The sequence below is a fragment of the Mastomys coucha genome, unplaced genomic scaffold (assembly GCF_008632895.1).
Source record: "Mastomys coucha isolate ucsf_1 unplaced genomic scaffold, UCSF_Mcou_1 pScaffold4, whole genome shotgun sequence".
NCBI classification, from domain to species: domain Eukaryota; kingdom Metazoa; phylum Chordata; class Mammalia; order Rodentia; family Muridae; genus Mastomys; species Mastomys coucha.
The window spans coordinates 39,138,092-39,162,726 of NW_022196910.1; the positions used below are offsets into that span (position 1 = coordinate 39,138,092).

The following is a 24,635-nucleotide window of genomic DNA, read 5'->3' on the forward strand; positions in this document are numbered from 1 at the left end:
AAAAATAAAAATACAAAACCCAGATATAGTACAATATAATAGAAACTGGCTGGAAATAGTACATGCTAGCAGACAGTATGATACATAGACAGGGTGGGAGTAGACAGGAAGGGGCAGGGGCCACAGCCTACACCAAGAGTCTTTCAATAGACTGCTGGGTGGACTGGGTCTGCTGCTTTAGTTGAGAGCCTTCTTTGATGGTAACAGAACAGGCGATGACTGGCCTGGAGACGCCACAGGCCCGTCCTAAAGCCTGCTTGGAGCGCACAAATACTTAGGGGACATTCTTGTCTTCACACAGTAGAGGGAGGTGCAAGATGATCTCCAAGGGCTGAGCATCTGTTGTCATCACAGTGAACTCAGAGATGCCTCTGTTGAGGGTTTTGGTAGCTTCATTGGCTCTTTTCCGAAGCTGCTTGTAGTTACACGACTGCTGAACAAGGGCCAGCAGCTTCTTGGTGAGGTGGGCATCTGCGAGGGGATAGGCCTTCGGATTCACATCAGCCTCTGTCATGGCTGCGGTGTGCCGGCCTCGCTGCGACTCGACAACAGCCCTCTTCACACAGGACTCCTAACCAATCATTCTTAAGCAGGAATGTCACAGAGCATTCTTTCTTGGCACATTTCTTCACTTGTTACCAGTAGTTTTTGTTTATTACATTCTTCTTTTATATTTGTATTTTATTAACTATTTATAAGCAAATTTATGAAATTTATTAAAATTTGTTTACAAATATATTGTTTATCTGCTTTTGAAGGAAAGATTTTAGTTATTGTGTGTGTTTATATGGGATACTTGTGTACACACACATGCAGGTACCTGTGAAGGCTGGAAGGAATTCTGTCTCATGAGCTACCTGACCACTGAGTCTTCTCTCCAGCCTGTACAGGCTTTCTGTGTTTAACACTTCTAACTGTACTTGAACTCACTTTGTACACCAGGCTGGACTTAAATTTACAGAGATCCACTTGTCTCTGCCTCCTAAGTGCTGGAACTAAAGGTGTGCATCACATCTGGATTAACTATGTCATTTTTTATTCTTTTATTTATTTACATTCCAAATGCTGTTCCCCTTCCTGGTCCCCTCTCCATGAGTTCTTCATTCCATCCTCCCTCCCCTTGCTTCTGAGAGGGTACTTCCCATCTAGCCACCCGCTCCCACTTCACCCTGATACTTGCTAGCATCCCCCCTTGCCTGAGGCATCAAGGTTCTTCAGGATTAAGTGCATCCTTCCCCACTGAGGCCAGACAAGGTGTCCTCTGCTACATAGGTAGTGGGGGCCATGAACCAGCCCAGGTATGCTCTTTGGCTGGTGGCCTGGCCTCTGGGAGCTCTGAGAGGTCTGGATTAGTTGTCCAATGGTTGGCTGTAAGTATCTGCATCTGTCTCAGTCATTTGCTGGTAGAACCCCTCAGAGCGCAGCCATGCTAGGCTCTTGTCTGCAAGCACAACATGGTGTCAGTAATAGTGTCAGGGTTTGGTGCCTGTACATGGGATGGATTCCAAATTGGACCGGTATCTGGATGGCCTTTCCTTCAGTCTCTGCTCCATTTTTATCCCTGTATTTCTTTTAGACAGGGAACAATTCTGGGTCAAGAATTTTGAAGATGAGTGGGTGGCCCCATGCCTAAGCTGGAAGCCATGTCTATCTACTGGAGGTGGTCTCTTTATGTTCCATCTCCCCATTATTGGACATTTCAGCTAAAGTCATCCCCACTGGGTCCTGGGAGCCTCTCACATCCCTAGTGTCTGGTTATTTCTAGAGCTTTCCCCTGCTTTCTACCCTCACTGCTACCTTTTTCTATTCATTCTCCTGACCCTCTGGGCTTCTCTCTCCTGTCTCCCCAATACCTGATCCTGCCTCACTTTTTCCCTCCCCCCTTCTCTTCTCCCCCCTAAGACTCCCTCCCTTCTTCTGCCTTTGGTGATTATTTTGTTCCCCCTTCTAAATGGGATTGAAGCATCCACACTTGGGCCTTCCTTCTTGTTAACTTCATATGGTCTGTAAGTTGTATCATGGTTATTCTAAATTTTTTGGCTAATATCCACTTATCAGTGAGCACATAGTATATTTTGGGTCTGTGTTACCTCACTCGGGATACTTTTCTTTCTTTCTTTCTTTTTTTTAATGAAATACTCGCTTATTTTTTTTAAGATTTATTTATTTATTTTATGTGTATGAGTACACTATAGCTGTACAGATGGCTGTGAGCCATCATGTGGCTGCTGGGAACTGAACTTAGGACAGCCCTGCTCGCTCCGGCCCCACTCACTCCCGCATGACACACTGTAGCGACACTTTAGATGCACCAGAAGAGAGCGTAAGATCTCATTACAGGTGGTTGTGAGTCACCACATGGTTGCTGGGATCCGAACTCAGGACCTTCGGAAGAACAGTCAGTGCTCTACCCATTGAGCCATCTCGCCAGCCCAGGATAGTTTTCTATATTCCATCCATTTGCCTGGAATACTCAGGATGTCCTCATCTTTAATAGCTGAGTAGTATTCCATTGTGTAAATGAACCACAATTTCTGTATCCATTCTTCATTTGAGGGTACATCTGGGTTGTTTCCAGCTTCTGGCTATTAAAAATAAGGATGCTATGAACATAGTGGAGCATGTGTCCTTGTAGTATAATAGAGCATCTTTTGGGTATATGCCCAGGAATGGTATAGCTGTGTCTTCAGGTGGAACTATTTCCAATTTCTGAGGACTGCCAGACTGGTTTCCAGAGTGGTTTTGCCAGCTTGCAGTCCCACCAGTAATGGAGGAGTGTTCCTCTTTCTCCACATCCTGGCCAGCATCTGCTGTCACCTGAGTTTTGATCTTAGCCATTCTGATTGGTGTGAGGTAGAATCTCAGGGTTGTTTTGATTTGCATCCCTCTGATGACTAAGGATGTTGAACATTTCTTTAAGTGCTTCTCAGCCATTCAGGATTTTTCATTTGAGAATTCTCTGTTTAGTTCTGTACCCCATTTTTTAATTGGGTTGTTTGGTTTTCTGGAGTCTAACTTCTTGTGTTCTTTGTATATTTTAGATATTAGCCCTTTATCGGTTGTGGGGCTAGCGAAGGTCTTTTCCCAATCTCTTGGTTGCTGTTTTGTCATACTGACAGTGTCCTTTGCCTAACAGAAGCTTTTTAGTTTCGTGAGGTTCCATTTGTCAATTGTTGATCTTAGAGCATAAGCTATTGGTGATTTGTTCAGGAATCTTTCCCCTGTGCCAATGCATTTGAAGTTATTTCTCACCATCTCTTCCTTACATTCAGTGTATCTGGTTTATTGTGGAGGTCCTTGATCTACTTGAACTTGAGCTTTGTACAAGGTGATAAATAAGGATCAATTTGCATTCTTCTACATACAGACCACCAGATCACCAGCACAATTTGTTGAAGATGCTTTTTTTTTCCCTTTGTATGATTTTGGCTTCTTTGCTAAAGATTAAGTGTTCATAGGTATGTGGGTTTATTTCTGGGTCTTCAATTCTATTCCACTGATCAATCTGTCTGTCTCTGTACCAATACCATGCAGGTTTTATCACTATTGCTTTGTAGTACAGCTTGAGGTCAGGGATGGTGATTTCCCCAGAAGTTCTTTTATTGTTGAGAATTGTTTTGGCTATCCTAGGGTTTTTATTATTCCATATGAAGTTGAGAATTGCTCTTTCCATGTCTGTGAAGAACTGAGTTGGATTTTTGATGTGGATTGCATTGAATCTGTAGATTGCTTTCGGCAAGATGGCCATTTTTGCTATATTAGTCCTATCAATCAATGACCATGGGAGATCTTTTCATTTTCTGATGTCTTCTTCGATTTCTCTCTTGAGAGACTTGAAGTTCTTGTCATACAGATATTTCACTTGCTTGATTAGAGTTACACCAAGATATTTATATTATTTGTGACTATTGTGAAGGGTGTCATATTCCTAATTTCTTTCTTGGCCTGTTTATATTCTTTAAGCTTCCTATAAGAGAAGGCTACTTATTTAAGTAAATTTTATATCCAGCTACTTTGCTTAAGTTATCAGCTATAGAAGTTCTCTGGTGGAATTTTTGGGGTCACTTAAGTATACTATCATATCATCTGCTAATAGGGACACCTTGATTTCTTCCTTTTCAATCTGTATCCCTTTGACCTCCTTTTGTTGTTTAATTGCTCCAGGTAGAACTTCAAGCATTATCCTAGATAAATAGGAAAAGAGTGGGCAGCTTTGTCTAGTCCTTGATTTTAGTAGGATTACTTCAAATTTCTCTCCATTTAGTTTGATGTTGGCTGCTGGTTTTCTGTATATTACTTTATGTTTAGGTATGTGCCATGAATTCCTCATCTCTCCAAGACTTTTTAACATGAAGCGATATGATAGTTTGTCAAAGGCCTTTTTAGCATCTAGTGACATGATCATGTGTTTTTTTTTCTTTCAGTTTGTTTATGAACAAAAGTTTTGACCTTGAAAATGTGTTCCTTTGGTTTTGAGTCTGCAAATACAGATACAGTCTGTGGGAAATGACTCATTGTTCTAAAGAAGAGGAAATGTATTTATTTCTTCTTTTGTGTTTTCCATATTTTTTAAAGACAAAGGCAGAGTCAAACTTAATCAATATTTAGAAACTGAACTTCCAGTTCTTTTTCTGGTAGAAACATGTTCTCTTTTCTTTCCCATCATTGAATAAAGCTGTACATCTAGCACAGAATTCATGGGCCAGCAATCTGATAACTCTGATGAACAACTCTCTGAAGGCAGATTGCAAGAGAAGACCAGGATTCAAAGTGTCAATGAGCTGGGCAGTGGTGGCGCATGCCTTTAATCCCAACACTTGGAAGGCAGAGGCAGGCAGATTTCTGAGTTCAAGGCCAGCCTGGTCTACAGAGTGAGTTCCAGGACAGCCAAGGCTACACAGAGAAACCCTGTCTCAAAAAAAAAAAAAAAAAAAAGTCAAAGTGCCAATGAACTGGTAGAGTGTTATTTGCTTTTACATCTTGGGTATTTCCCGGCTAAAATTCAACATTGCCCCCAATTCTGTGGACTCTATCATACTGGCAGAACTCTGGAGAGTATTCTGGCTTTGGCTAAATGACTATATAGTTTTATCATGGTTTTCTCCATTCTGTTATATCCTAGCTCTCCCAAACAGCCTGGGAGCTGCAGAGGGGCAATGCGAATAGTCAGAAAAACTAAACTCAAGCCAATCCTCAGCGGAGGAGCCTTTTATTCACCATTTGATTGACTTCTAGCTTCAAGCATTCAGGCCAAACCACTCTGCTTTCTTCTTGAGCAGATCTATTTGCTTGCTGCTTTGGCCCCAAACATGATTCAAACCTAAATGAGGATTCTATAACTTGAAGACACCAGATAGACTTTAAAAAGGTATATACTTGGAAGAAGACAGGAAGAGAGTTTATAAAGTTGTTGGTGGATATGGTGGCATAGAATCAGTCCTTGGAAAATGGACATCTAAGCCATACTGGGAGAGACTGTAATAAACAAATATACAAACAAAATAAAAGGCATTTTTTTTAAAAAGAAATACCTCAACTGTTCATGACTTTGGGGGTCATGTAGGCATGTAAATTTGGTACAGATCTAATACCAAATATAGAATGCTATAGATGTTGAGAACTGAGCTAATGTATAAAGAGCTTCCACTGGGTCTTTGATTGACTAGGCCTGTACTTTGGTGATATATCTGAAGAGCATTCTAAAGACAGAAATTGAGCCTCAGAATGATAGTCCACAGAAGAAACCCGTTTGGAAATTCTGACCTGGACCTAATTAGGGCATGCTCCACAAGAGCCACAGACTAAGAAAAATCCCAATTCCAGGCATAAGAAGTTCTCTCATGAGTTCTTGTTCTGTGGAGTCCAAGAGACTTCCAAAATATTATAGACTATTACTATTGCCCTTGCTTGTATCCCATCAATTTAAGGGACCCCCTATTCCCAAAACACCATGGTTTTCAGACACAAGACCCAAAGAGCTCAAGCTGCATCTAACATGAAAGTATTCTCCCTGAGGTCTAGCTGTCATGGTACCAGAAGACACTAGCAGTCTTCCAAGGGAGGGAAGCCACCAACAGTCCTACCCAGAGATGATGCTCATGAACTACAACGACTAGTATGGCAAAATAACCCTGATGACCAACAGTGCCATTAATATCTCGAGGCAGACAAAAAAAGATGTCTGCTGTGAGATTTCATTTAGAAATTTTGAGGAAGCTATACCTGTGAAGTCTCAACAACAGAGCCATCTTAAACAAGACCTGGACAGGGATGACACCAAACATTTGACATGGAGGGGAGAAAATTATAGGGTTCCAACACTAGACAAAGAACTATGGATGAGTAAAGAACAGTGAGGACACGAGGAAATGGTGTTCTTCAGGGAAGATTCTCCTCAATTATCTTCAACAAATATCAAGTGATCAGTCCTAAAATCATTTATACATATACATATACATATACACATACATACATATACATACACACATACATATACATACACATACATATACATATACATATACACACAAGTAACACATGGACTGAGAAGATTGAATTTATGTATTTAGGAACACACACAAACACACACAATTTATAAAAACAATTCAAGAAAAAGGTCAGAGGCGTTGGATTTGAGAGGGGCAGAGGGAGTGTAACATGGAAGGGGCTTGAGGGAGATAAGGAAAATGATGTTATATTTTAATTTCAAAAATAAACTATCAATATCCTTCATCAAATTTAAACAAAGAACAAATGCTTTATGATGAAATATTCCAAGTCCTAGACTATAATTCATTCACAAAATTTTCAACTCAAATGAGAAAAAAGTATGTAATAATCACGAATGACAAGATTAAACAGATATTGGAATTACTAGGAAACAACCTTGAGAGAAAGGTAAGAGAGAACATATCAGCCAGTAAATAGAAGACATATCTTACAAAGGAACCAAACAGAAATTTTAGAGTTGAGAAGTACAGAAACTACAATGCTAATGTACCATGAGAGGGCTCAATAACAAACTCGAGATGACAGAATAGTCTTTGAATTGGGAGGGTGGCTAACAGAAATGATCCAAGCTCTCTAAAGAAGAAAAAACAACAAATGTCTAAAAAAATCTTGAGAGCATCATGGAACCAACTGGGGACTAACAACACCTCCTCAGTGTATGTTACACAAAATTCCAGAAGGAGCCTTAGTGAGGTGATGTGAGAAAAATAATGGAAAGGACAGAGCATGGCTTAAGACTTTCTATGTACAAAAAACATAAATTATAGGTTCAAGCAGCTGACTGTACAGCTCATAGAATAAACTAAGTGCAACCCACATTCAGCATCATAATCAAACTGCTGGGATTTAGGACAAAAATCTACATTACAAAGAAACACAAATAACTAACTGGATTTCTTATCAGAAACCATAGAGGCCAGAAGGAGGCATTACAGTATTTTTGAAGCAGTAAAATGAATAGAACCCTCCAGAATTCTGTGTCATCCAGCAGTTGAAATAATTTTTGTTTTTTGTTTTATTTTTGGAGTGAAAAAGAAGAAATAGAGACATCTCCAACTGGAGGAACTCTAGGAGAATTGATTGCTAGTGGGTCAGTTGTTAAAGAATTCCTGAGATGACTTTCTCATGTAAGAAATAAATGATGCCAGTAGGAAGACAGAAGATGAGGAATGAAGAGCCAAGAAGATGCAGACACAATAGATAAACTGTGTAGATATAGTAAACTCTGTATGTGGGCTATCAGCTCTTCAGTTCTTTAAGTAGAGTTAAAAACATGTGAATGATGCTATTTCCAAGGTATTTGCGGATAATGTGGGCTGGGAGGGAAAGTAAGGTTATATCTATATTCTAACTGAAGGAGTCAACTACTGAATCTAACTAGAATGAAAGATTAACTATCCATGTAGTTATTACTGAAAGAGTTCTGAAACTTTTAATACATAAAAGTATCAGTCATTGTAGATGAGTTGAACAGAATGCAAAAAGTTTTTTAAAAATATCCAAAGAAGAGCATATAAAAGGAACAGAAAAAAATAGAAGGCTTAATCATAAATCCCTGAGTGACCCTTTTCCTTCTGTGTGGTCTGAGCATACTGTAGTTAGCAGATATACTACACATTGACTCAGGAGAGCTGTAGTCTGCAGTGCTAGTGCACAGCCAACACAAAGTGTTGGTACACCGAAACTGTCCACTAGCAGCTTTAAATTAGGTTTTTTAATATTCTTTTTTTTGGCACAAAAGTAAAATATACTCTGAGTTTATTACTCATGATATTTACTAAGTGTTTATATTCCAGCTGCAGTTATAGCTTTAGATGACAAGTTCTTATATTTGGAGGAAGTAGAAGAAAAATTAATCAGATATACTTTCTAAATTTTTTTCTCTGAATACTTTAGAGATTACATCCTAATGACAGAAGCCATCCAGGAAAGACAAGCAAGTGAGTTTCCTGGAGATGGCCCACCATTCTGCATGGCTGTGATGGGTGCACTCTGGAGAGGCACAGCCCCAGAGACTTCATCCCAGGATTCCTTCTCACTGCTGATATGCCTTTCCTGCCACCATTACATAGCCTAATGGTTCTTAACCATCAGCCCACCCTATTGGGCAAATTTCCTGCTCAGCATGAAGATGAACTTTCATGAATTAAAGCTGGATGAATTAATTACTTTATAGCATTCCTGATTTGATTCAAATAATTTTAGGAAGAAAACTTAAGGAGGTGATTTTAGTTGTTTTGCCAGAAAGATATAGTAAGTTAGAGTCAAGAATAGAATGTACACCCTCCTCATAGAATAGTAAGTAAAGGCCGCATCATAAGAAGTACAATTAGCCTCCATAAATTGCACTAAGAAGAGAAACAAACTTGGGTTTCAGATTGGAGAAACAAATTTGTGATCAAGGAAGAAAAAAACATTCATTCTAAGTCAGGTTCAAGGATAAAGCCACAGGTGTGCACCATGATAAAGCAAAGTCATGTGAAACAGTTGCTTAGAACTTATAATGAGCTTATAGAATAACACACTGCTTAGAACTTAAAACCAACATTCTTTTGTAACTCCCGTTTTGTGTAAAGTTTTATTTATGAAGTAATTTTATAAGAAAACCTTTTGTCTAAGAAGGTATAAAGGCAGGGAGAAGAAATGAAATGTGGCTGTTGGGGCTCTTCCCCATTCACCAAATGTGTATCTGTGGCTTCGGGGCTCTGCTCCACCCACCAAATGTATATATGTATTTATGTTTGTCTGTCTACGTGTGTGTACACTTAAACAATTAAAAAGTTCTTGCTGGGCATTCTTGCCAGCCCCACATAATTACCTTTTGTTCTGTCAGTAGCACTGACCCTGTAAATCACCTGCACTGTCATGCCCCCACCTCACCCCTGGTGGTTGCTATCTCTTTGCAGGACCCCAATTGCTAACTCCCTTTTCTGCATGCCTAGGTTAACCCTGAGGTGTCAAGTCTGCCTTCTGACACCCTAGGGGATTGAGAACAATAAGAAAAGATTTCTTAAATGTATCACTTTACTATTTTTTTCTTTTTGTGGATACTTTGAGATATTCTTCTCTTTAAGGAAGTGAACGTGAAACTGACAACTATTTAAAAAGTTACCTGTGAAGTTATTCCAGGAAATAACTCTTTCCTTAGTTTGGGATCCTTTTTTTTTTTTTTTTTTTTTTTTTTTTTTTTTAAAGGGAGAGCATAGGGCCAAGCAAAGCAGAGAAGGCACTGCAGTTTGGAAAAAGTGACACCGCTTTGATAGTGAGAGCATCAGAGTTGGGGTCAATATTAACAGCGCAATAAAAGGAGTGTCAACCACGGTTTTCTCCCAGTCTTACATCTTATGGATTCATTTTAATCTTACTGCATAAGAAGTCTGTGCATTTGTCTTCAGGGCCACACCGAGAACAAAATTGCCCTGCTTGATAAGGCCTCCTTGTCAGTGTTCCTCTAGAAAAAAGCAAGGAGTAAAAAAATAGTCAGGTTTTATGTCATAGAATGCTAGTTAAATGTATGTTGATGATGTTATTCATTTATGTTAATTAAACAATGTCTCCACATTTAACTATTTTAAGGAGATGATTTAGTTAAGAAAATTCATTTATTTTCTTTATCTAGAGGAAAACAACCAGCAAACATTGAGGTTCATCTCTCCACTAATTTTCCCTCCTTTCTGTTTTTGTTTCCTTCTTTTTTTCTCTTTTCCCTTCCTGGTTTAGTTCCAAAGAATACTCTTTGATCCAAGTCTTTGTTTCTACTTAAGAGTTGGTTACAGTGTTTCCTATTTGGAAATTATAGCTCAGTTACTAATAGTATCTTACAACTTAGGCCTTTCAAAGACAGTATTTCAGAGATGCAGGCTATTGGGGGGTGGGGTAGTTACTTGCCATAAGCTGCAGGTGCTCAAGTATAAAGAAAATAGTCACATGATGATGATGATAAAGTAGGAAGAACTTAAGCTTCCAGTGGGTAGTTTGACTCAAAGACTCTTCAAATGCTCATCTGGCTTGGATCCTTGTTAATGGATCCTTGCAGGACTCATATTGGCCCAAACTACCATCTTGTGGTCAGTTCAGGATACTTCATGTTACAAGGCCACCTAAATCAATTCTTACACCACAAACTTCAACCTAGCTTGAGCTTTAAAACTTTTATTAGTGATATGAGAATATACCATTCTGAAAAATAACAGAAACCCAACAATAGCTCCTTTAGTTGTTATAACTGGTTAATGCTAAGCTTCCTTCCTATAGGTAGTAACCATTCAAGAGTTTGTAAGTAAAGTCAATTTGCTCAAGGTATGAATTACTTCATATGAAATTTAAAATATTCCATTATGAGGTATTTTATTAATATCATATATTTAAAGCTTTCACAGTAAAGACTTCAAAAACATATTACAGGTTAGGAAAACTTAAAGCTGAAGTATTCTCATTTTATTCTAATATCTCATTTAATTTTTATTCCTTTAAGACCACTCACCCTGGTGCATAATTGCATATAAAAAGTGCTGCATACGTGAAAGCTCCAGCCCTTGCACACGGTGTAACAGCACAACCAACTTTGTAGGAATTGTCCCACACAAGCTGAAATAAACATGGCAAAGAAAATGTAAAGTTTATTTAGAAGTACTTATGCTATAAATACTATGTTCCATTCATACAAAAGCTTTAAATTCAAAGACTATCAAAAATTGCTTTTAGACATAGGTAGGGCACTGTTGTGAATTCAGGGAGCATTTCCATAACTGTAAATGTAAATACTGTCAGAGCATCATATTATAGGGAACAGCTGAAGGTCACTGATCCAGGACAGGGCTATAAACCAGTGAAGTCATGTCTGATAAGGCAATTTGCCGATACCTGATGAGATTGGAAAGTTTTAGGTCTTCGGCATGAGGAAGAAAAATTAGAGAGAGATGAGGAAGAGTTTTGTAAAAGTGGAAGTTTCTAGTAGAAGGTAGAAAATGGAACAACGGGGCTACAGACAGAACCAAGCAAGACACATACATAAGACGCCATCAGCCGCTCCCTTTCCTTCTGAGGAGGAAGCTGGATCACAAAATGAAACAAAGTCTGAGCTTTTCATTAGATAAGACCAAGAAGATCCAGCTGCACACACACTCAGAGGACAGGGAAGAGGGGAAAAGATTGTAGGAAGGGTGACTGGAAGAGGGGCAATGCACAGGATGTAAAAGTGAATAAGTTAAAAGAAAAAATAAATTTAAAAATAAAATAAAAGACCAAGAAGAGATCTGCTACCTATAGCAAAATTAATTAGTTAATTAATTAATTAAAAAACCAAAACACCCCGAATTAGAAGGGTTAAAAAAAAGTACCAGAGTAATGAGAGGCATTCCAGAAATTCTCTATTTGATATCAATATTAGTAAAATATCAAGTAATGAAAAAGTTCTTTTGGTTCATGACCTCTGGGGAAGGGAGCCATTTCTGTCTCTTACTCAATTCTTAACAAACTTTAGTTTTAACATTTCTATTCTTAAGGAAATAATAGTGCTATATTAAAGGATAGAGACAAAAATCTGGCCAGGTGGTGGTGGCACACACCTTTAATCCCAGCACAGAGGCAGACAGATCTCTGTGGGTTTGAGGCTATCCTGGTCTGCAGAGTTCCAGGACAGCCAGGGACATACAGAGAAAGAAATTCTGTTTCAAACAAACAAACAAAAACCCAAACAAACAAAAAACAAAACCAAAACAACAATAAAACAAAAAACAAACAAACAAAAAATACCCCCCAAACAACAATGACAAAATGTGAGGGTAAACCACTTGTTTAGTAATGTGTGAGGCCCTGGGACCAACTCCTACCACTGCAAAAACAACAAGTAAAATAATAAACTACAAGAGTCGAAGCAAAGTCTAGCAGGTCTCATATCAGGAACAAGACTGTCTTAGTAGCTGGAATTACAGGGTAGAAAGCAGCATTCTATCACGAGGGGAGAAAGGTGCATGAGAGGGGCTAGCTTTTCTATCTGAAGGAGGGAGAAACTGATAAAAAAGAAATGATTGGGAAGTCTTTGAAGAATCCATTTGCTAGAAAGCAAAGAGTAGAGTTGAAAACAATGAAGAAATTTCAAAATTATGTTTTACATGAAATACGATATAAGGTGACTGAGAAAATCATGTTATGTTTCCAATTAATTCAACTGCATTCCAGATCTCTTTGATTTCTGACATAAATGTTCATGGAAGAAAGTTAGTAGGTCCTGCTCTTGGTGGAGTTTCAGCTCTTTACAGTACTGTATGGAATAGTAAAGGCGAGTATAGAAAATGAGTGGTGGCTGGGAATGCCTGGTGGGTGAGGTGAGCCCTGGAGTGCTGGGCATGAGTTGTCTTATAGGCCTATAGGCCTATAGGCCTATAAGACACAAGTCTGCCTGCTGATCTGTGGGGAGTCAGATGCAAGTCCCTTTCTTTAAAAGTCTTCCTTTCATTCCTCTGTTGTGGGACACCTGGGTTCTTTCCAGCTTCTAACTATTATAAATAAGGCTGCTATGAACATAGTGGAGCATGTGTCCTTATTACATGTTGGAGCATCTTCTGGGTATATGCCCAGGAGTGGTATAGTTGGATGCTCAAGTAGTACTATGTCCAATTTCCTGAGGAACTGCCAAACTGATTTCCAGAATTGTTGTACCAGCTTGCAGTCCCACCAGCAATGAAGCAGTGTTCCTCTTTCTCCACAACCTTGCCAGCATCTGCTGTCACCTGAGTTTTTAATCTTAGCCATTCTGATTGGTGAGAGGTGGAATCTCAGGGTTGTTTTGGTTTGCATTTCCCTGATGACTAAAGATCTTGAACATTTGTTTGGGTGCTTCTCAGCCATTCGGTATTCATCAGTTGAGAATTCTTTGTTTAGCTCTGTACCCCATTTTTAATAGGGTTATTTGGTTCTCTGGAGTCTAACTTCTTGAGTTCTTTGTATATATTGGATACTAGCCCTCTATTGGATGTAGGGTTGGTAAAGATCTTTTCCCAATCTGTTGGTTGCCATTTTGTCCTACTGACAGTGTCATTTACCTTACAGAAGCTTTGCAATTTTATGAGGTCCCATTTGTCAATTCTTTTTTTTTTTAAAGATTTATTTATTTATTATATGTAAGTACACTGTAGCTGTCTTCGAACACACTAGAAGAGGGTATCAGATCTCATTTCGGGTGGTTGTGAGCAACCATGTGGTTGCTGGGATTTGAACTCAGGACCTTCCAAAGAGCAGTCAGTACTCTTAACCTCTGAGCCATCTCTCCACCCCAATTAATTTGTTTTCTTTTTTTTTCTTTTCTTTTTTGTTTTTTCGAGACAGGGTTTCTCTGTGTAGCCCTGGCTGTCCTGGAACTCACTCTATAGACCAGGCTGGCCTTGAACTCAGAAATCCGCCTGCCTCTGCCTCCCAAGTGCTGGGATTAAAGGCGTGCGCCACCACCGCCCAGCTTGTCAATTCTTGATCTTAGAGCATAAAGCTATTGGTTTTCTGTTCAGGAAATTTTCCCCTGTGCCCATGTGGTCGAGGCTCTTCCCTACTTTCTTTTCTATTAGTTTCAGTGTATCTGGTTTTATGTGGAGGTCCTTGATCCACTTGGACTTGAGCTTTGTACAAGGAGATAGGAATGGATTGATTTGCATTCTTCTACATGTCCCTCAACAGAGGAATGGATACAGAAAATGTGGTACTTTTACACAATGGAGTACTACTCAGTTATTAAAAACAATGAATTCATGAAATTCTTGGGCAAATGGATGGATCTGGAGGATATCATCCTGAGTGAAATAACCCAATCACAAAAGAACACACATAGTATGCACTCACTGATAATTGGATATTAGCCCAGAAGTTCAGAATACCCAAGATACAATTCACAGACCACATGAAGCTCAAGAAGAAGGAAGACCACAGTGTGGATACTTTGGTCCTTCTTAGAAGGGGGATCAAAATACCCATGGGAGGAGTTACAGAAAGAAAGTATGGAGCAGAAACTGAAGGAAAGGCCATCCAGAGACAGTTCCACTTGGGGATCTATCCCATATATAGATAGCTACCAAATCCAGACTCTATTGTGGATGTCAACAAGTGCTTGCTGAAAGAAGCCTGTTATAGTTGTCTCCTGAGAGGTTCTGCCAGTGCCTGACAAATACAGAAGTGGATGCTCACAGCCTTAATGGACTGAGTGGACTGCGCACGGGGTCCCCAATGGAGAAAGGACCCAAGGAGCTGAAGGGTCCTTGGAGGAGGAGGAGGAGTCCCATAGGAGGAACAACAATATGAACCAACCAGTAACCCCAGAGCTCCCAGGGACTAAACCACCAACCAAAGAGTACACATGAAAGAACCCATGGCTACAGCATATGTAGCAGAGGATGGCCTTGTGGGACATCAATGAGAGGATAGGCCCTTGGTCCTGTGAAGGCTTGATGCCCAGTGTAGGGGAATGCCAGGACAGGGAAGTGGGAGTAGGTGGGTTAGTGAGCAGGGGAAGGGGGCATGGGATAGAGGGGTTTTCGGAAGGGAAACAAGGAAAGGGGATAATATTTCAAATGTAAATAAAGAAAATATCTAATAAAAAAGTCTTCCATCTATACTGTGCGCTAGTTTCTAAATAACCTCCTTGGTCTTAAAGTATGCAGACAATGGCTATTTCTTATATGATTCACATGGATGGAATGGTGGGCTTTTAAAGACACAAACAGGATTAAAATTTTTATCCTGTGGAGGGAATCATTTTATCACTTGAGCTTGTAAATTTGAAACAGAAAAGTAAATGAAATGATTAAGAGGCCTACTGATTGACTAACAATATACATCTCAGATACCTGAATGTAATGAGAACAGTCCTCATCCTCAATACAAGTGTCATTTATGTAATTGTAGTTCTTCCTTTCCTCATGCCAACTTCTAATGGCATCGCTTACACTAAAGTCCTCTTCAGGACCAACCCACATGTTTTCGCCAATACCAGTAAATACCGGATGAGACTCTTGGGGTTTATCTAGATGAGTATTACGACTAAATATACATTTTTTCCCCCATGCTCTGGCGGTACGCGATAAAGCTACGTCCCAAGTCTGAAAGGAAACACATGCAAAAGCAGAGAAAACAAGATTATTAAAAATAATGTCGCTTTAATGCTCTAATTTAGTTTCTTGGCATTTATGCCCTTAGGGAGAACTAGACCGACTTCGTATTATTTATGTGTTCCCCCCGAACAGTATTTGTAGGATAAAACGTTTTTCTAATTATCAAAAATAAAGATGACTGCTTCCTAAGAAAGAAGCTTATTAGTATGTCTGTACTTGATTAGTCAAGTGAAAGGTTAAACTCATCATTCTAATATCTTTCATATAACCTTTTCAAGATTATATACAGTTTGATTAGAATACGCACTTTTAATGTTTTGTCTTTTGTGCCTGGTAAAGTAAAATATCCATCTAATAGCTATTTATTGAGCATTCACTATATATAAAATATTAGTTTCAGATATAAAGTATAAGTCAGTATACAATTGGTCCTCATGTTGCTGTATTCCCAGCACTGAGGAGGTAGAGACAGGAGGATGTGAACACCTGCTGCCTGCCACCCCAACCAAGGAAACAGGACACCAGATCGGGGAGAAACCTGGTCCTAAAGGAGTAAAGTGGAAAGGCCATTGGACACTTTCCTCTGCCCTCTGCATGGGCATGCACTTCTGGGCTCACACAAAAGCATAACACACTTGTGCGCACACGTGCGCACACACACACACACACACACACACACACACACACTGTACATATGTGCACACACAGACATACAGACACATAAGCATCATACACGACATACACACACATATACACATAACAACCCATACACACACACATACACATAACAACCACACAGACACATACAAGCATAATGCACTTACACAATGCAACTATATGTGTATAAACATCATACACGCATGCACATATACATACATAGACACTCACAGATACTCACATACTCTAGTTTGTGTCCAGCCCTTTAGATATCTACATTTATTTATAAAGCATCAATAAATATATCCAAGCACACTCTAACTTACAGCACACATGAAATTCTTTTCACGTAAGCTTTCTGACTACTTTCTATATTCACTATGTTCTTATCTTAAAATCTCCTTTCTAAACTGTAGTAATTAGTCTTTTTACTTTAGAACAAAATTATTTATCTTTTGTGCAAAGCACAGTGAATCTATGAAACTGAGAGTGAGCTTTCCACACGATATATCCCTCATGCTTTTTATACCTTTCATACAGTCTGTCTATTTACAAGTATTCCTTACTTTACAGAGGGTTCAAGTTGACAATCTTGAATGGACATCTAAAACTTAACCTACCATAGTTTTAAGATAAAATGTTACAAAAAAGATTTTGGAAATTATTTTTAGGAAGACATGTTAAACAATTAAAAAAAAAAAAAAACCCTAGACATCCTTTCAAGTTATTTTTCTAGCAGCCACTCACAGTTATAGTATATGCATGTTAGGTATCAACACATTCACAAAACAAAAATACCATAAAAAATTAAGATGTATATGCTTCACTTAATATGCCTGAATGATTTATAGCAGGAAATACTTATTGTATCTTTTTTTGTCTTTGTTCTCGGTTTGAATTTATCTTTATAGCCAAAATTATATAGTAAATGAAATAAACTTTTTGGACTAGTAAACCTAAGTAGAAGAGGAATCTATGCTGTTATACTTAATGCTGATGTGGCAAACTAGGGACAGAACTACAACATTATGTCTATATATGTGAAAGACACTACTTTGCAGAAGGATATGAAACCATTCCTTATCTGGGCTTTACCTAAGAATGCATACATTTATACAAATGTGAGAGGCTGGGAACTATAGTGGGCCTTATACAACACGGCTTGATACACTGATTTTTCCCTAAGCCCACTAGCCTACTAGCCCACTTCCATTGTTGGGTATATATTTCTAATCATGTATCCCTGGTACATATTTTTCCCATAGCTCTACTATCCCGACACCCTGGGCTCCCTCACTGTTTGTTGTAGCCTCATGTATAAGTTAACAGGAATGACACTTTTCTCTATCTTCCCTCCTGGCCACGGAGGGATTTTCAGCTTACCCATAACTGTCATTTTTCCTTTCAAACAATAATAAAATTATCTTTAAGCTTTCTGGTTTTAAATTCTTTAATTAATGTGATAAAAAGCCCAAACTAATGACTTGAGGCCATGATACTTTCTATTAAAGCCATATTAAATTAGATTAATTGCCAAAAAAACCACAGAAGCCAAACAAACTGCAAAACAAAAACAAAAACAAAAACAAAAAGAAAACAAAAACAAAAAAAACAGTTGGATCAATTTCTGCATTGATAAGAAGTTTAGGAATATTTAATCTATGTAAGTGCTTATTTAGCTTTTAGCCAATTTTACAAAGGACTCCTTTCAAATTATTTGATAAATTTATTTAGTTATACCATCCTGAGGTAAGAAAGTATTACATATACATGATGTATATACAGAAACAGAAACATGAGAAAAAATTTAGGAAGCTTATAAAAGAATAAGTTTGAGGAAAATGATCCTATACAGAAGCCAGAGATTATCAAAGAGTCTTATGTCAGATAAGGGACACCACATTGAGTTGTTGATCCAACAACTGGGACCCCTTCCATGCACAAATATTACAGGCTATTGCTACTTCTCTTCCTTTCTCACCAGGCCTTGATGATAAGATTCCATTGCTGAATCCATCACACTTTCATTCATCACATATGTACAAAGCTAGTAGTGACCTAGAAGCTTCCTCCTTGATGGTTAGCTTTTAAAATGCCTCAAAGTATACTGTGGGCTGCTGGTTAAGAGATGCCATCAATGCTCATCCCTAGTTGTGAACCCTGTAAACTACAATAATGACCAGCTGGACAAGATATGCCCACTGGTGCAATAATGGCATGAATGTTATAGGGGTAAGCAACTCTCGCACTGTTTGGCTATTCTAGATTGTTTTATACTGCTGTGATGAAGACCACATCCCAAACGAACCTAAGCAAAGAAAGGACTTATTTCATCTTACATCTTAAAGGGAAGTCAGGGGGGAACTCAAGGCAGGAAAGAGCAGGAAGAACTAAAATAGAGGCCATGGAAGTCTGATGCTTGCTGGCTTGATCTCCATGGCTTGCTCAGTTTACTTTCTTATATGACTTGGGACCACTTGCACAGAGGTGGCACATCCCATATCCGTCACTAATCAAGAAAATTCTCCAGACATTTGCCTATAGGTCAATCTCAGAGAGGTATTTTCTCAATTGAGGTTTACCTTCCTAAATGATTCTAAATTTTGACAAGTTGACAGAAAGCTAACCAACACACTACCCAAGAACCAGTGGGAATGTAAGAAGCCTATTACTATTAGTTTGCTAGAAAACACAATATCAAGCTGACTTCTAAATTGTTATCTGTATACCCAGAGACTTGGGCAATTCTTACCCTTCATCACTCCTATAAGGTGTGATTGCCTGTTAACACAGAGACTCATAGCTGGCCAAAGCACAGAGCACAAAGCACGGTGGCTCAGTACTAAATACAACATCAGCATCATACCTCTTCACTCCCAAGGCTCAGAAACATCACTAAAGATAGACACAAAGATTCTAAGAGCCAGAGAAGAAGAAAGATTGCTGTGTATAATGTCTTATGGACATGACAGGATCTTTGTAGTTATTAAGTTATAAAAGCTGGGGTTGCTAGCACAAGACCTGCACAAGATCAATCCAGTCAACATGGTAGCATAGAGAAAGGAGAGATTCATGAGGCAAACACAAGGAAACAGTAACACCAAGGGGCCTCAAACTTCAGCACATTTCAGAATCATCTGTATGGCTTTATGTTAAAATGTAGGCTAGACTACTGGACTCCAAACCTGGATTTGGGATTCAGGAGGCTAGGGGAGGACCTGAGAACTTTTATTTCTACCGAGCTCACTGAAAGTTCCAGTGTTGTGAGTTTAGGGACTATATTTTAGGAATCTGTTAGGTTAATAAATAGAAGAAATGTCAAAATCAATAGAGGAAACCAGTGTTGGGTCAGATGGGGAAAAGTCAGAAAGATCTCTGAGGCTTGCTGGGTGCCACATACCATTATAAACTGAGCTCAGTAAGAGATGCTGTCTCAAACGAGTAAGGCTGAGAGCATTAGAAGAAGATATTGGATGATGTGATCTGGTCTTTCTATTTACACATGAATAAAATACACACACACATACACACCTGCACACATGTACACACGTGCGTATAACACATAAAGGCTATCTTGGATACAGGAATCTGGGACTTATTATTTATACCCTGACGGAGAAAACTATTAAAGGATGTATTTTATGTACAGGGAAACTTAGAAATGATTTGAGTAAAACAGGAGGCCTCAAAATTAGCTATATAATTACATACATTTCTATACACTCACAATGAACAATCTAAACAGAAAAATTAGGCAAATAATTCTATCATGACAACATTAAAAGATAGTAACCTTATCCAAACTGGTTTTAAAACCACAGAATGTTGTTGAAGAAAATCAAAGAAGACACTAATTAAAAGGCTGATATCAATGGCCAGAGACTGGGAGACAATGTTAAGATGCCTCACTACACAAAATATTCTATAAAGTAGTGTGCCCCCCACCAAAAGCAATTCAGACCCTTAAGGGACATTGAATAGAATTACAACGATAATAAAATAATCCTGAAAACAAACTCAGTGGGCTTGGAAGACTGAAAGAGCTTAGAAATAAAATGCTACACACACCGGAAAGTGGTTTCTATGCATACTGCCAAGACCTTTTAATTATTGACAAAAACCAATCCTTTAAAACATCCCTTGGGAAAACTGTATATTCACACACAAAAGAATAAAATTAGACCTTTATCTTATACCATATAAAAATTAATCACAAATCGGTCAAAGACCTAATTGTAAAACCTAAAATTATGATTTTTTTTCCAGAAAACATAGAAAATGAACTTCATAAATTGGATTTGGCTATGATTTCTCTAATACAGTACATTAAAGGAGAAATTTTCATTAAAGTTTCTTAAAACATTTTTAGAAATGTATTTTTGACATGCATGTGTGTTTGCTTATATATGGACCAGCTGCATGCCTGATGCTCAAAGAAGCCACAAGAGGGTGTTACAGGCCCCTGGAACTTGAGTTACAGAAGTTTGTCAGGGCTGGGAACTGAACCCAGGTCCTCCGCAAGAGCAGTAAGTATTCTTAACCATTGAGGCATCTTTTGAAACCCAAGTTTAAGACTTTTACTATCAATAGATAGACAACCCACACAATAAGAGAAGGCATCTGTAGATACTCTCTGCTCTCTCATACCTGCTTCTCCATTCTCCTACCTGCTCTGCCATCTCTTACAGTTCTAATCTACCCTCTTATCTCCCTTCTTACTCTCTCCCCCTTTTCTATTTTTCTTGGTGAGGGGCAGAAAGGAAAGCACTGGAAAGGGGAAAAGAACGAGAATAAAAAGAAAGAAAAGACTGAGACAAAACTCACACCAACTATAATTTAGAAAGAAAACAAGTAAATGCAGGGTAGCGCCGTAAGCTAAACCTAATATGTATCCTTTCAAATTTTAAATTTTATGATGCTGAGCTCACAGGTCTGATGTTTTCTATTCTTTTTATTGAAATATGCATTTCAGAGATTACAAGCAAAAGCTTACAAAGGTTGTGCCAGAAACCACCATGTTTTAAGAAAAAGGATAATTCAGATTTGGTAGAACAATAACAAGGAGAAGGAAATACAAAATGCTGGCTGGAAAAACATCTTTCGTAAATAGGACTATGTGAACATTTTGGTCTGAAGCATCCCCACTCCCCAAGAATAGCTGTAGCCATTTTGTTCCATGTCTGCCAGCTATTTCATATTGTTGCTGTAACATGCCTGCCAGTTGTTGACACAGAGAAGGGACTTGGCTCAGAGCAAGGACATGCTGACCACATACCTTATTTTGTTCTGTCTGTTCTGAATGTCCCATATGAGGTTTTCTAATCTTAAGAAATCCCACAAAGCTTTATGTAGGACCCATTGAATCAAAGGTCAATATTAACTGTTATGTCTAAAATATCTTGAGTCAGGACTGACCACTTGGCATCACTTCCTACACCTATGTACGAGCTCACTGTGTTTTTTTCCTTTATATGCAGACAGAAAAATATATCTATTGTCATAGTTCAGATAATTCTAAGCTATGTCCCATCTCTGACCAGTATTAGGGTGTGCATTCAATAATTTTTTCATGAGGTCACTGTTCGTATGGGTTGTGTGGTGATTCCTGAACCCCAACAGTAAGGAAATACTGACCACACAAGAGAGAGAAAGTGAACAAGAAATAGATCACCAACTGAAGCAGCATTAGCATCAGGTTCTAAGAGACGGCTCTGCTGTTGAAGGCACCTGTCCACTTGAGTTATATCCACAGGGCAGGCCAGAATGGACTCTGAATGTTGTCCTCTGATATCTACATGCTTGTCATGGTTTGCACTTGTACATGTGTATGTGCCTGTGCATGTGTACATACATGCACAGTAATAAAATAAAATTTTTAATGTAATAGAATTTTATAAAATTAACATTAAATCAAAATCCCATTTCATAATTAATTTACAAAATGATTGAAAATATCCAAGCTAATGAAAATAAAAACACAACAATAACATGTTGTTGGTATTTGCTGAATTTGACACTGTCTTTGACAATAGTAACTGCTGTATTTCATTTTTTTTTTTAAAACATCATACCTTTAAACCATACCTTACTTCAGAACTTTCTGTGAAGGAACTAATAATCCTCAACACAGAAAAGACATATCTCTAGGGATGGAAGTCTCATGTCATTTATAATGTGAATTAGAATTGCTTAACAGACTAATGAGAAAGGGCTACTTACTTGCTAGATTTTTGTAATCCTTTTTTAAACTGAAATCATGAAATCTTAAATTAATGAACTTTTAGGCAGTTCAGGAGTCATATCTTCTCCCAAGGCCAGATATATCTCTGGTCTCATTCCTCTGGCCAGAAATTAAGAATCCTGCTGCCTTTGGCTTAGAAACTATAGATTATATGAAATCTCCCAGACTTAATGACTTCTGATCCTGGTAATACCCAACTTGCTACCTAACTTGCTAGCCCTTGGGAGCAAAAGTCAATGCAGGCATAAAAACAAACAAAACTCTGGAAAACTGGAAGAAAAGGAAAAATACCAAACAAACCTTAATCGAGTTTTTTTGTTTTGTTTTGTTTTTGCTTTTTGGCAGAATTACTGTGAAAACATTTACAATAGAAAATAAAATAAAATAGGATCTGATCTTATATTTGAATTGTCCCAAGAGCCTCACTTTTTACTAATTCACATCCAAGGATCATTGATAAGATTTTATTGATTCTTAAAGTTTGAAAAACAGTTGCATTAAAACACAGTTTCTGAGACGGGAGTGGGAGGGTGGGTGGAGGAGCACCCTCATAGAGGCAGGAGGAAGAGGGAGAGGATAGGGGGTTTGTGGAGGGGAAACTGGGAAGGGGGATAACATTTGAAATGTAAATGAAATAAAATAACCAATAAAAATGAAAAAAAAACCCACACAATTTCTAAATTGGTGTGCCTTAAAATTTGCAGCCCTGGGGAGTACCCCAACTTTTTCCACAATTGGTCCTATACAAAGCAATGGAACTGATCACGTATTAGAAAGGCAATGGTGATATTTAAAAATATGTATTTTTAAACTCAAATGAGATTCTCTCTGAGCTTCTCCACGCTTTGGAGGAGTGGCCTGAGAAACAGCTTTCTGGCCTCACCATGAAGCGCAGGCTAACCCCTGAGGGGAAGACGGTGCCTCGGAGCTTATTATGGAGATCCACATATTCATTGATAAAGTCTACATCCTCTTCATGTGGAAGATTGCTGGTCAAACCTGAGCCCATCAGTAGAAGCCACAGTTCACACAGCCACAGCGTCAGTACATCTCTTAGCCTTATGGAATTCGACCGGGCACGCCATACCACAGACAAAGGCAGAGAGGCCTTCATGCTCACCCAAGGACAAACCAGTGCGCATGCACCAGCCCACCTGTGACCTGCACATCTACGGGTGGAGGGAGGGCTCTTAATTGGTAAGAGAAGGAGAAGCGAGAAGCAGGGAAGAAAAATGCGAGATAAATGTCTGCTGAGTGACAAAAGACAGACTAAAATTAAAAGAGTACATGTTTCTCCCAAGACTAATTGAGCACTATCTAGAGTTGATCTCTGACACCGAAAGGGTGTGGATCGTTCACTGATCAAACATTAGTCTGTACCTCAAGTGTTGAATGATTAACAAATCTGAGATGCCTTGGAAGGGGAAACCATCATTCTTCCCATGTTACTGACAAACATTCAGCTTACTTTTATTTATTTATTTATATCTATTGAGCTGTGAGTGTTTTTATTGTTGTCACTCTTAGGGACAGCGTATTCTCTTTAATATTTACCCCCAAATAGCTAAAAAGAAGTGTTGTGAAATTATCTTTGATTTATGTCATGAAAAGGGGTGAGCCTACACAGTATTCAGTATTGTGAGGCAGCATACTGAATGGTTGAGAGGAAACAGTAGACAAAACATAGCCTGTCCTTTCAAATGGGAATAAAGCAATTTTCTATTTGGGAGATATTTTGATACTTGTATGGGCCTGCATTTATCAGACATATTCTCTAATGTAATATGGACTGGTGATGGTTGCTGTATTCTAAGTACTACCGTTTCCTTTTCAGACTCCATTTAATCCTGGGGAGAAACTAAATTCAAGGTCCCAGGCCCTGGGGGAGCTGGAGACTTCCCTAGAGCTGAACCACTTCTGTTGTAAATAGTTATCTGAGTTCAGACATCTCAGGGACGACTTCTCCACCTTGCTGGCAGGGTTAAACAAGTTCACGTTCGCAGGCTTTTTCACTTTATCACTCTGAGCTGGGGGCCTAATGTCTAGGAGAACTTAGGAGAACTAAGGATCTTGAAGCCAAGCACCCTGAATACAGCCCAGCCTCCCTGATAAGCCTTTGTTTAACTTTTAAT

General features: G+C 38.7%; 1 protein-coding gene and 1 pseudogene across 1 annotated transcript in view; both read right to left on the minus strand.

Moving 5' to 3' along the window:
- The window catches only part of Glipr1l2 (GLIPR1 like 2), a 26,676-nt gene extending 3,025 nt beyond the window's left edge, over positions 1–23,651 (minus strand). Inside the window, exons 1-4 of the mRNA XM_031349505.1 lie at positions 23,387–23,651; positions 15,342–15,593; positions 10,994–11,097; positions 9,876–9,961 (exon numbers count right to left, since the gene is read on the minus strand). Of these exons, the coding sequence (XP_031205365.1) occupies positions 9,876–9,961; positions 10,994–11,097; positions 15,342–15,593; positions 23,387–23,617 (673 nt within the window). The 5' untranslated portion in view covers positions 23,618–23,651. The remainder of the gene's footprint in view (positions 1–9,875; positions 9,962–10,993; positions 11,098–15,341; positions 15,594–23,386) is intronic.
- Positions 128–516, minus strand: LOC116075972 (annotated as a pseudogene).
- Positions 23,652–24,635: the final 984 nt, after the last annotated feature.